Source organism: Heteronotia binoei, chromosome 15 (genome assembly GCF_032191835.1).
Source record: "Heteronotia binoei isolate CCM8104 ecotype False Entrance Well chromosome 15, APGP_CSIRO_Hbin_v1, whole genome shotgun sequence".
Taxonomy (NCBI): Eukaryota; Metazoa; Chordata; class Lepidosauria; order Squamata; family Gekkonidae; genus Heteronotia; species Heteronotia binoei.
Genome location: NC_083237.1, coordinates 3,926,536 through 3,938,960, shown reverse-complemented (window position 1 = coordinate 3,938,960; position 12,425 = coordinate 3,926,536). Strand labels below are relative to the sequence as shown.

Here is a 12,425-nt window from a genome sequence, read left to right as displayed (position 1 = left end):
ACAGCGGTTTTGTTTTATTTTCGGGTCAACTGGAGTAGGGAAAGTTTAGCTAGTTAGGATGGAGCGTGCTAAGATGCTGGAAATCCTGAAGATGACAAAGCCACAGCTCCAGGAAGAGTGTGCAAGGCACAAGCTGGAGTGTGACAACATGACTGTAGTAGATATGAAAGACCTCCTTTTGGAGTATCATCAGCATGCAGGGGCACTTGCAAAAGTGTTTCCCACCCAGTCAGAAGAACTCTTGCGGCTACGGTTGGAACTGGCAAGAATCCGTACCAAGGCGTACCAAGAGCGCAGAGAGGAGGAACGAGAGAGAGAGGAAAGACAAGCAGAGAGGGACAAGATCCGCAGAGAGGAGGAACGAGAGAGAGAGGAACGACAAGCAGAGAAGGATGCAGTCCGCAGACGGGAGGAAAGAGAGAGAGAGGAACGACAAGCAGAGAGGGATGCGATCCGCAGACAGGAAGAAGCAGAGATCCGCAGACGGGAACAAGAAGAGCAACGTCGCCATGAGCTTGAGGTGCTACGTCTGGAAGCTGAACTAAGCAAAGAGATCCAAGTCACCCCCAAAGACTTTGCAGTGTACAAGGAGGGAGAAGACCCCTCCATGTACCTCTCCAACTTTGAGAGGGCAGCCAAACAGTGGGGGATTGCAGAGGAGGACTATATGTCTTACCTCTGTAGCAACCTGACTGGAGAACTCTCAGCCATCTATCACAGCATGCCTATGGAAGATGGGGGGATAACTTTTGCAGGCTATAAAGCCACTGTATTTAAAAGGTTTAAACTGGGGCCAGACCACTCCCGAAAGCAGTTCAGGGGTTTGGCTCCACAAGAAGGTAAATCCTATCCTGAATGTGGGGTAATGAAGGAACAAACAGTTCCAGTGATATTGGGCCGGGATTTGTTGGTTGGCCAGTACTCTATCAATGCTGTAACCCACAGCCAAACCCTCAGGGGAAGGTGGGGGGAGGAAGGCAACTGTAGGGAAGCCACCTCACCACCAACCAGGGAGGGGGAAATAACCCAGGTTACTGAGGACGAAGAGAGGGCAGTCACCCAGGAGGGGGAGGACCAGCCTGTCTCAAGCCCTGGAGTGGGGTGTTCTCAAGGGGAAGAGGGGTGTAGCTTTCCCCAAGTGCAGCAAGAGGCTGTGGATGTTCCTAGCGAGGAAGGGAACCTGTCTAGCATAAAGGATGTGCAAGCTGAAGAGACCAAGGTGGAGAGTGGAGATTTCACAGGAGGTTCTGAGAGCAGCAAGGCTAATGTGGGCTCAGAGGAGCACATAGCTGAAGGCTTGGGGGAACGGGAGCGGTTCCAGAAGGGGGTCCGGAGCGGCCTTAGGTTGGAACCGGTTCACCAAGTAGCTGTGGATCAGGAAGTGGGATCGTCCGAGACGCTCTCAAAACAGGTCGTCTTGAAGCAGGGCAGACAGGAATCCTGGGAAGCTGTGGAACCTTCCAGGCAAGAAGGGGGTCAGTTTGGTAGTGCTGAAAAACCAACCGAGGGGACTGAGAACCCAAGCCAAACCCTCAGGGGAAGGTGGGGGGAGGAAGGCAACTTTAGGGAAGCCACCTCACCACCAACCAGGGAGGGGGAGGACCAGCCTGTCTCAAGCCCTGCAGGAGGGTGTGCCCAATGGGAAGAGGGGTGCCAATTTCCGCAAGGGCAGCAGGATGCTGTGGAGTCTTCCAGGCAGGAAGGAGCTCAGTTGGCTGACACTGAAAAACCAACTGAGGGGGCGGAGAACCCAGATCCAACTTTGGCTAAGTGTTCGGGAAACAGTGGGACTAGGGGTGGCTTGAAGGAACAGATGATAGGAAGTCTGGGGGAGCCAGAAATGTTCCTGTCTGAGGTTCAAAGTGACCCTAGGCTGGAAACACTGTGTGAGGTGGCAAGGGACCAGAAAGTGGAGTTCGCAGAAGCTGAGACAGGGGATAGGGTGTTGGCTTTCCTGCCACTTCATACTGGTGAATGGAAAGTGGAATGGGAGGGACCCCATGTGATTGTGGATGGCCTAGACGAGGCTACTTATGTGGTGGCTATGGAGAAGACAGGAAAGGCAGTTAAAGTGGTGCAGGTGAATATGCCACAGCCATTCTCTGCGAGGTCCATGGTGGTGCACATAGGTAGGAAGGAAGGAGACAAAAAGAAGCTGGGACAGCAATTGTTTGGAGCACCAGAGGTAGTTTTCTGGGAGGACAGAGTGGACAGAGGGAACATTCCACCAATGAGGGATAAAGAAGAAGCAACTGTGTGGGAACTGGGCAGTTTCCAACCTCATGCGTGGGGCCAGGGATTTCCTCCTTTGATGGACCCCTCACCCCAGCAACAGCAGCAACGGAGGGAGAGCACCAAACTCCAGAGGTGGTCCTGGGAGACGGAGGAGTACATCTTAAAGACTGGACATTCCTGCTGCATGCAGCCATGCAACGTTTTGTCCAGAAAGGACATGGGCACCTAGGGTGCTGGACTTTGTGTATTATTGGAGAAATACCTGAATGTTTGTGTAATGTTTTGGTTAACGGGTTTCTCCTTGTTTGTTTGGATTCTGCTACGGGGTCACCTCTGTAGGAGGCAACCCCTCCGGCTCAGAATTTAAGGAGGGGGACGTGTGGAGAAACGCCATCTGAGAGTGTTGGTGCTTCATCCAAAAAGGCAGGGATCAGTAAATCCATTCAGCCGGCTTTGTAGCCTTCCCCTCACTCCCCCCCCTCCCTTCCAGAGCCAAACCAACAACGCTAGGGGGAAAGTCTCCTAGAGAGGCAGGAAGGGCTGTGGTTCCTTGCATGTGTTAGGCAGGAAGAGAAGCCAGATTTGAACTGGGGCTCGAGGGAGCATGTGGTGAGCAATGGAGGCTCCTGCCTGTGGGGGAGGCCTGCTCAGGAAAATGAGGCCTCCAGGCAGGCAGACTAAGTAAGTACTTCACAAGACAGGGCAAGTTTAGATCAGGGCCAGCCGGATGCGTTTATAATCAACTTTATTTTGTTATGCTGTTTGCTGTGCTGGGCTTTGCTGTGCTGGGCTGTGCTGTGCTGTGCTGTGCTAATTTTGTAGATGCAACTGCTTTTGTTTTGTTTTTCTTTCCATATATTTTTCTCTTTTAAATAAATGTTTTTTTTTCTGTTTTAAATGCTGGCAATCAATCTCTGTACCACCTAGATCCCCAGACCGCTTTAGACCACGCTGGTTTCCAGAAGGGGGCCCCGGGGAAGGAGGAAGGCATGCAGTTGGATAAGGTGCCAATCCTCCAGGGGTGCCCCAAAGAAGCGCTGAGGTCTCTGTGAAACCCAAGTGCAGGGTGGCAGAGGACCTGGAGGCCTAGCCTCATAGCTGGAGAGGGGGATTGGGAGTCCTGTTCCTCTCAATCTGAACCCCGGGACTGAGCAGGTGGTGGCAGCGAGCCCAAGGGGCAGGAGGAGAAATAGCTCCCTCCAGGAGTTGGCGACTCAATAGGGAGCTGACGGGACCGGGCCTGAAGGCAGAATCGGGCCGGTTCCGCCACAGGGTCCAATTCTATGAGCCCCCAAAGAAGGTGCCCCTATCCTTCATTATTTCCTATGGAAGGAAGGAATTGAAAAGGTGTGCCGTCCCTTTAAATGTGATGGCCAGAACTCCCCTGGAGTTCAATTGTGCTTGTCACAGCCTTGATCTTGGCTCCACCCCTAATGTCTCCTGGCTCCACCCCCAAAGTCCCCAGATATTTCATGATATTGGCAACCCTAGACTCGCCGAAAGGGAAGGGGCCGACCCCTAGTTCGGCACACAAGGAGCAAAGTTTTGTCAAGTGGAGGATTGTGGGTAACTGGCCCTCCCTCAGTCACCCTGTCCCTGCATCATACCCCAAGGATGACCCCAGAACCCAACCACATGGCCCAGGGGGTTCCCTATGGGGTGCCCGTGAGAGCCGTGGCTCCTCCTGACATCAATTCCCAGTGCCCGCCGAGCGTTTCAAGAAAGTTGGTGGGGCCAGCTGGGCTGTCCTCTGGCAGGGCTTCTGATTGGCTGTGTGCAGGTTTTCTAAAATGTTGCCCTGGCAGCAGCTGCCGCTCCAGCACTGGGATCTTGGCTGTGTGACCGGCTCTGCTTCCTCCAGCAGCCTCTGGGGGGCAGCTCATCTGTGGCTGCGCCCGCCATGTTGGATGAGAGTTCCAAAGGTGCCCACAGGCTCCGAAAGGGGCGGGTGGAGGGGGCTGGCTTCTCACGTGCGGCAGTGAAGGAGAAGAGGCGATTCCCAGCCCCGGCTCTACCTGTAGACGGCGTAGGTGTGGTACTCGTTGAGGTAGCGGATCCTCTCCTCCAGCTTGGCGCTCCGGTGGCTCTTCTGGATGCTGAGGTTGAACAGGTCGATGTAGGCGTCCAGGGAGAACTGGTACATGGGGTCGATCCTGCCCATGTCGTTGAGAACAAAGAAGAGGATGGACGCCCTCTGAGCACATGGACGGTAGGCCTGGCAGGAGCACAAGCGACACGTTAGGTAGGAAGGAAGGAAGGAAGGAAGGAAGGAAGGAAGGAAGGAAGGAAGGAAGGAAGGAAGGAAGGAAGGAGGGAAGGAAGGAGGGAGGGAGGGAGGGAGGGAGGGAGGGAGGGAGGGAAGGAAGGAAGGAAGGAAGGAAGGAAGGAAGGAAGGAAAGAAAGAAAGAAAGAAAGAAAGAAAGAAAGAAAGAAAGAAAGAAAGAAAGAAAGAAAGAAAGAAAGAAAGAAAGAAAGAAAGAAAGAAAGAAAGAAAGAAAGAAAGAAAGAAAGAAAGAAAGAAAGAAAGACAACATTGGATTTATATCCCGCCGTCCACTCCGAAGAGTCTCAGAGCGGCTCACCATCTCCTTTATCTCCCTCCCCCACAACAGACGCCCTGTGAGGTGGGTGGGGCTGAGAGGGCTCTCACAGCAGCTGCCCTTTCAAGGACAACCTCTGCCAGAGCTCTGGCTGACCCAAGGCCATTCCAGGAGGTGCAAGTGGAGGAGTGGGGAATCAAACCCGGTTCTCCCAGATAAGATTCTGCACACTTAACCACTACACCAAACTGGCTCTCTTCCTGAAAGAGGAAGGAAATGAAGGAAGACAAAAGAGGGAAGGAGGAGGGGAGGGAGGGAGTAGAGATCAACTGGGAGCCAGATGGAGGAGCAAGAAGGGTCCCCCACACTGCATGGACCAAGGAAGCATTTCATGGCCTGGGACTGGGGTATCTGAAGGACCGTATTCTTCCCTGTGTTCCTGCCCAGGAATTCTGATCGCCCTCTCAGTGGTCCCATTAATCAAAGAAGGCTGGTTGGTGGGACCATGAAGTGGGGCCTTTTTGGTGGCAGCCCCACAATCCTAAAACAGCCTCCCCGGGTCGGTGCGCCTGGCCCCCCCACTTTCAATCTTTAGGGGGCACCTGAAGGTGGTTTCCTTAAGGACTGCATTTGTTTCAAGCAATCCTGAATTGTGATTTTAAACTCAAGTTTTATGTATTTTAGGTAACCTAGTTTATTATATTGCAAGCCGCCTTGAGCTCTGTAAAGAGGGAAGGTGACTAATAGATGTTTTAAATAAGTACATCATAAACAAGCAGACCAAGTTTCTAGCCCCTCTTGGCTGCGATGAAGAAAACCAAAATGGAGGTGGCTTCTCTTAAAAGCCCAGAAATCAGGAGGGGGCTGGGTGCGATTCTTGCAATTGGCTCCCTGTTCCTCCTTAGTGCCTACCATTCTCCCCACCCACTCTGCCCCGTTCATTCAGAGTCTCCTGGTGCAGCCGTTTCCAACCCCAGCTCCCACTCCTCTGTTACCTCCCGGGCAGTGTCGATCTTGATCTCCGTGGTCTCGCTGGTCTCCAGCTGCTCCGTGACCTCGGTGGCTGTGAACTTCGAGGTCTGCAGGGTGTTCACCAGCTGCACGTCGTCCAAGAGGGACCCCGTGGCTTCGTTCAGCAGCCTGAGGCGGGAGGGAGGGTGCGGGAGTGGGAGAGAAGATGCTGAGCCTCATTCATGAGGGGCTTGAACCGCAGAAGGCCTAGGGACCAGAGCACACCCCTGCCCAGGCCAAGCCGCAGGGGACAGGGAGGCTGAGAGGCCCGCCTTGGGCCAGAGCCGCCTACCTCAGGATCTCGTCCTCCAGTTCCTTCAGCTTCCTTTTGCCGGCCGCAATGTTGAGCACCAGGGTGTCCTTCTGCTCCTCCAATTCAGGCCTCTCCTTCCGCACCACAATCCCCAAGAGTTGGGCCTCCAGACCCTGAGGAAGCCCAAGGCACTCAACACCCCGTCTGAGAGAGGCCCTCCTCTCTCCCTGGCTGCCCCACTCCGAAGTCCACCGGGTTGCCTCACGGCTTCTGCCTTAGCAGTCACCAGGTGATGCCCCTGGGTGCCACGCCACCCGCCGACAACTTTCCTGGCACCTGAAGGTGGGTGAGGCCAGGTGGAGCTTTCGGCCAGAAAGGCTTCTGATTGGCCACCGGAGACTTGATCGCCTGAGCAGATTTAGCCGCAGCTGCACTCCCCCGCCCGCCCCCCACAGCGCAAGGATCTTCTCTGTGTGACTGAAGGCAAGCTGCAGCAGCCATTTTGTGGCCGGCTCCGCCTCCTGCGGCAGCCGTCTTGTGGCTCCGCCCACCACACTGCGTCAGAATTCCCAAAAGGCCGGGGAGCCCCTCCTTCTCACCTGCTCCTTGACAGCAAAGTTGACAATGGTGGTCTGGGAAGAGGTCTCGGGGGTGTAGTGCGGGTTGGACAGCTTGGTGGTGAGGTAGAAGCGGAATTCCGGGTGATAGTCCACCTCCTTATCTCCCAGCCGGATCAGCAGACGGCCACCTGCCCCACACAGAAAGCCAGTCAGGGGGTAGGTATCCCTTCATCTGGATTCTCTTTCCTACTGAGGATCTGGCTTCCAGCCTCCCAGATAACTAAACCAAAACACACACGCTAGAGAGGTGAAGTTTCTGGAGATTTGAAGCCCCACCCCCCCACCCCGGGAGGGGGGGAGGATGGAAATCTGGGAGGAAATTTAAATATACCACAATCGTTCCTGTCCGATCAAACCTAGGCCTGTTATGCATGCGTGTTTCCCCTCACTTTCACCATGCATGTCTGGTGGGTTTTCTTTGTCATTCTGCATTGATTTTCCTCCCTTAAGAACATAAGAGAAGCCCTGTTGGATCAGGCCAATGGCCCATCCACTGTTGGGTGAAACTGGAGAAACTCTAACAGAGGACGGAGAGAACTGTTTTGCTTCAGTTTTTTCCCTGAATCTTCCTGGATTTGTTCTGGACCTTCCAGGGCCAGCCCGAGACTGTCTGGCAGCCTAGACAAGGCTGACTTACGGCATCGCCCCCCTCACCCCCGCACGGATAGCGTCACCAAGTCACATGGGGGATGCCCAATTCGGCGCCCCGAGAAGGCTGGTGCCCTAGATGACCGCCTTGTTTGCCTAGCGGTAGGGCCGGCCGTGGGGTCTTCACATCTCTACATCCGCCTGTACCAAAGTTTGGACGGGGCTCCAGGAGACCCTCTCTTTTCCAAGCCGTGCCCCGCAGCCCCGCGCTCACCCACTTTGGTGACGGACTTGTTCAGGATGGGGGCCAGCGTGGGGTCGAGCTCCTCTTGCACGTTCTGCAGCAGCACAGGAGAGCCAAACTGGATGGCGCTCTCCAGGATGCGCAGGTAATCCGGCATCTGCAGGTCAATGATCTTGAGGCCCTGTTGGAAGACAGATGGGGGGGTGGGGGGGCTGCATCATCAGCAGCTATCCGGGAGGGCCTCTGGAACCATCTACTGCCTAGCTAGCTCCCCTGGCGCCACCTGCAGAACAGATGGGCTATTTGCGGGGGAGGGGGGGTTAGGGAGAAAGGAAGAGGCAGAGAGGAAGGCGGGGTCTAACTGTGATGCCTTGGTGGTGGGGGGGAGGAGCGCATTTCGCCTGCATTCATCTTCCCTTTGTGTTCCAGCGTGCATATGGGGAGGAGGGCTGTGGCTCAGTGGTAGAGCATCTGCTTGGCATGCAGAGAGTCATGGGTTCAATCCCCGGCATCTCCAGTTAAAGGGTCAGGGAGTAGGTGATGTGAAAGACTGTGCAGCCACTGCTGGTCTTCCACTAGATTAGAATACTGCAGATTTATACCCTGCCCTTCTCTCTGAATCAGAGTCTCAGAGCGGCTCACAATCTCCAGTATCTTCTCCCCCCACAACAGACACCCTGTGAGGTGGGTTGGCCTGAGAGGGCTCTCCCAGAAGCTGCCTTTTCAAGGACAACTCCTGCGAGAGCTCTGGCTGACCCAAGGCCATTCCAGCAGCTGCAAGTGGAGGAGTGGGGAATCAAACCCGGTTCCCCCAGATAAGAGTCCACACACTTCACCACTACACCAAACTGGCTCTCATATCAAACTAGGATGCACTATAGGATAATTTAAGGGTATTCAAAGAAATGCCCCCCCAATACCCTAGGAAAGGAATGCCACCCCCCTCAGGACTTCGTTGAGCCGGCCCCAGTCCCCCTTACGTTCTTGGCTTCCATGTTCTTGATCCACTTGGAGGCCTGGCACTGCGGGTCGATCATCAGGGGCCACCTAGGGATGGACGAGGGAGGGACAGTGGCTGAGTGGTAGAGCATCTGCTCGGTAAGCAGAAGGTCCCAGGTTCAGTCCCCGGCATCTCCAACTAAAAAGGGTCCAGGCAAGGAGGCGTGAAAAACCTCCGCTTGAGAGCCTGGAGGTCCGCTGCCAGTCTGAGTAGACAAGACTGACTTAAGGGGAGGGATGGTGGCTGAGTGGCAGAGCATCTGCTTGGTAAGCAGGAGGTCCCAGGTTCAATCCCTGGCATCTCCAACTCAAAAGGGTCCAGGCAAGTAGGCATGAAAAATCTCAGCTTGAGACCCTGGAGAGCCACTGCCAGTCTGAATAGACAGTACTGACTTAAGGGGAGGGATGGTGGCTCAGTGGTAGAGCATCTGCTTGGTAAGCAGAAGGTCCCAGGTTCAATCCCCGGCATCTCCAACTCAAAAGGGTCCAGGCAAGTAGACGTGAAAAACCTCCGCTGGAGACTCTGGAGAGCCACTGCCACTCACTGACAAGGGGAGGGACAGTGGCTGTGTGGTAGAGCATCTGCCTGCTAAGCAGAAGGTCCCAGGTTCAATCCCCGGCATCGCCAACTCAAAAGGGTCCAGGCAAGCAAGTAGGTGTGAAAAACCTCAGCTTGAGACCCTGGAGAGCCACTGCTGGTCAGGGCAGGGATGGTGGCTCAGTGGTAGAGCATCTACTTGGTAAGCAGAAGGTCCCAGGTTCAATCCCCGGCATCTCCAACTCAAAAGGGTCCAGGCAAGCAAGTAGATATGAAAAACCTTCGCTTGAGACCCTGGAGAAAGAGCCGCTGCCAGTCTGAGTAGACAAGACTGGCTTTGAGGGACCCAGGGGGGTCTGATTCAGTAGAAGGCAACTTCACAGGTTCACATATATGTTCATATGGAAGCTGCTCTTCAGTGCCCTCATCGCAGCCCCCGGGGTCCTCAGCACAGGGAGGTGGGGAGCAGGAGCATCCCAGGACGAAGGTCTAGCGGGGCCAAGGATTGGCTGGCAGAAGAGCCTCCCCAGGAGCCAGGAAAGGCCGGCACTCACCGGTTCCCCCGCGTGACAATGATCCCGTTCTCGGTGGAAAAGTTGTCCGAGGGCAGCCCCTGGATGTTCCAGTTGCGCACAATGGTGGGGTTGGAGAGGAAGCTGTCGCAAGTGAAGCCCGGGGAGCAGGGCACGTGGAGCTCCCGGATCTGCACGCAAAGAGCAGGCAGCTCAGCAAAGGGTGGGAGCCCCGGGTACTTCTCCTCCCAATCCTACAAGGCCAGGAGCTGGACGGCGACCCGCAGCTCAGCGGGCATGGGACTTTGCAAAGGGACTTCCAAAGGCTCCCCATGGTATGTCAACGGCCAACCACCCACCGCACCGCCGTGAGCACCGCCGATTATTCACCTGGGGGGCACGCTTTGAAGTGAGCCGTGTGGCCCTCCTTCCGAGGGGGAGGGGCGGGGCCCCCGGACAAGGCTTCCTGCGGGCGATGGTTACCTGTTTGACCCAGATGTGTGAGAGGATCTCATCCCGGTAATTGGACAGGAAGGGCCCCATGTAGGACAGGAAAGCAGAGGCCAACAGACAGTCCCCGACGAGGTAGCCCAGGTCTTCCTCCAGGCCCTAGAGGGAGGCAGGAGAGGGGCTTGTTTCCTGCTCACTGCCCTTCTTGGGAAGGCAGCGAGCAGGGCTGTTTTTGTAGCAGGAGCTCCTTTGCATATTTGGCCGCACGCTCCTAGTGTAGCCAATCTCCTCGGAGCTTATAGCAGGCCCTGTACGAAGAGCCCTGTAAGCTCTTGGGAGATTGGCTACATCAGGGGTGTGTGGCCTAATATGCAAAGGAGTCCCTGCTAGAATTCCAAGCTCTTGGAGGATTGGCTACATCAGGGGTGTGTGGCCTAATATGCAAATAAGCCCCTGCTAGAATTCCAAGCTCTTGGAGGATTGGCTACATCAGGGGTGTGTGGCCTAATATGCAAATGAGCCCCTGCTAGAATTCCAAGCTCTTGGAGGATTGGCTACATCAGGGGTGTGTGGCCTAATATGCAAATGAGCCCGCTAGAATTCCAAGCTCTTGGGAGGATTGGCTACATCAGGGGTGTGTGGCCTAATATGCAAATGAGCCCCTGCTAGAATTCCAAGCTCTTGGGGGATTGGCTACATCAGGGGTGTGTGGCCTAATATGCAAATGAGCCCCTGCTAGAATTCCAAGCTCTTGGGAGGATTGGCTACATCGGGGTGGGGCGTGGCCTAATATGCAAAGGAGCTCCTGCTACAAAAAGAGCCCTGGCTGTGAGGCATCAGAAGGTGCCACCACCACTGTGGTGCAGAATGGCCAGGTGTTCCAACCTTCGGGCATCCTTGCTTCATAAAAATTACCTGCCAGGATGAAATGGAGCAAGTGAGGCCTAAGGGAGTGAAGTCCTGCCCTTTGTCACGCATGGTGCCCTTGTTGGGGCGTGTGTGTGTGTGGAATAAAAGAGCTCCAGACTGGCCCCCACCTTCACTGTTTCCTCCCATCGGATTTTCTCTCCGGCCAGGCCCGAGACCAGTTTGTCTGCCCGGTCCAACTTGATCTCCATCTCCTCCGACTTCTTGCGCAGCTCCTCCTTCTGGGCCAGCTTCTCCTCGTACTCCTTCTTGAGCATCTCCAGTTTCTCGGCGACCTGGGCGGGAGTGAGGGAAGAAGTCTTAGAAGCGGGGGCCTGGCCAAGGATGAGGAATCTGCAGCAAGACCGGAAGGGGTTGCCCGCCCCCCGGAGGCTGCAGAAGGGCCCGGGAGGGCCGTCCGGCCTCTTTCACCGGCTGCAGGAGTCCGGATCGTTCAGCCACTTCCATCCCAGCCAGAACTCCACCAGGGCCGAGCGCCTAATCGCACCAAACTTGGATTGGGATGCTGCAACCCAAACGTCCCCCTCTGCTCTTCTACTCCGCTCTTCTTCTCTCATGGGTTTTGTTTTTTCCGTTTCCGAGGCTGAGAGGTAAGGAATGTGCAGAGCCAGCGGGTGGGAGTAGGCAGCGTAGGTGGCTGCCTAGGGTGCTACCTGCCCTAGGGGCACTATCGAGTGCCCCCTTATCCATGTAGAACGCTCCTCTGAGCCTGGCTCGAAGGCAGGATCGGAAGAGCGCTACACAGCGCAGTACGCTCTCTGGAGGTTTCCTTGGAAGTCTCCGAAGAGCGCACTGTTTTAGCGGTGCCCAGACGCTTTCGGGTGGAAAGCGGCCAAGCGGCGCCGTCCCGTTGCACGATGACATGAGCGCCAAATTATTTTAATTGTTTAAACTGTTAAATGGTTGAACTGATTATTTAAATGTTTCATTCGTGTTTGATGGAACTGAACTGTTTTCCTGTAATGTATCGCTTTTATTGCTCGTGAGCCCCCTAGCACTGGGGCTGAGCACGTGCTTCTATACTCAATGAGGGAAAGCACTCCTGTCTGAAGGATGTGCTAGATTTCCAGAGGTCCCCAACCTTTTCGAGCCCACGATCACCTCTGGGGTTCTGACACGGCGTGGTGAGTGCCGCCGCAAAACGGCAGCCACGGGAGGAGGAGCCAGCCACAAAACGGCTGCCTCGGCTTGCCTACAGTCACACCGTGAAAAGCTTCCGGTGCCAGCGGCTGCCAAAGCAACATTTAAAAAAAATAAAATCTGCACAGCCAATCAGAAGCCTTGCTGGGCATAAGTCACACCTGGCCCTGCCCACCTGGTGCCCACAACTTGGGGGGGGGGGGGCTCTGCTCTAGAACTATAACAAGGATCAGAGATTCTCCATGCTGGGGGAGGGGGTGGGCAGCAGACACCAGTCCTATTTGACATCGAACAGCAAAAGCTGTACCCCAGTGAATCCCGTATCTGCTCTCCTGCTATGCTCGGTCTCACCAATCACTTTGGCAAAA

General features: G+C 55.2%; 1 protein-coding gene across 1 annotated transcript in view; it reads right to left on the bottom strand.

Annotated features, from left to right (window-relative positions):
* Positions 1-12,425, bottom strand: part of DNAH2 (dynein axonemal heavy chain 2) — a 238,126-nt gene that overhangs the window by 29,868 nt on the left and 195,833 nt on the right. Inside the window, 9 exon segments of the mRNA XM_060256495.1 lie at positions 4,251-4,450; positions 5,771-5,915; positions 6,079-6,212; positions 6,639-6,787; positions 7,522-7,672; positions 8,472-8,538; positions 9,583-9,731; positions 10,024-10,149; positions 11,028-11,192. Coding sequence (XP_060112478.1) covers positions 4,251-4,450; positions 5,771-5,915; positions 6,079-6,212; positions 6,639-6,787; positions 7,522-7,672; positions 8,472-8,538; positions 9,583-9,731; positions 10,024-10,149; positions 11,028-11,192 — 1,286 coding nt within the window.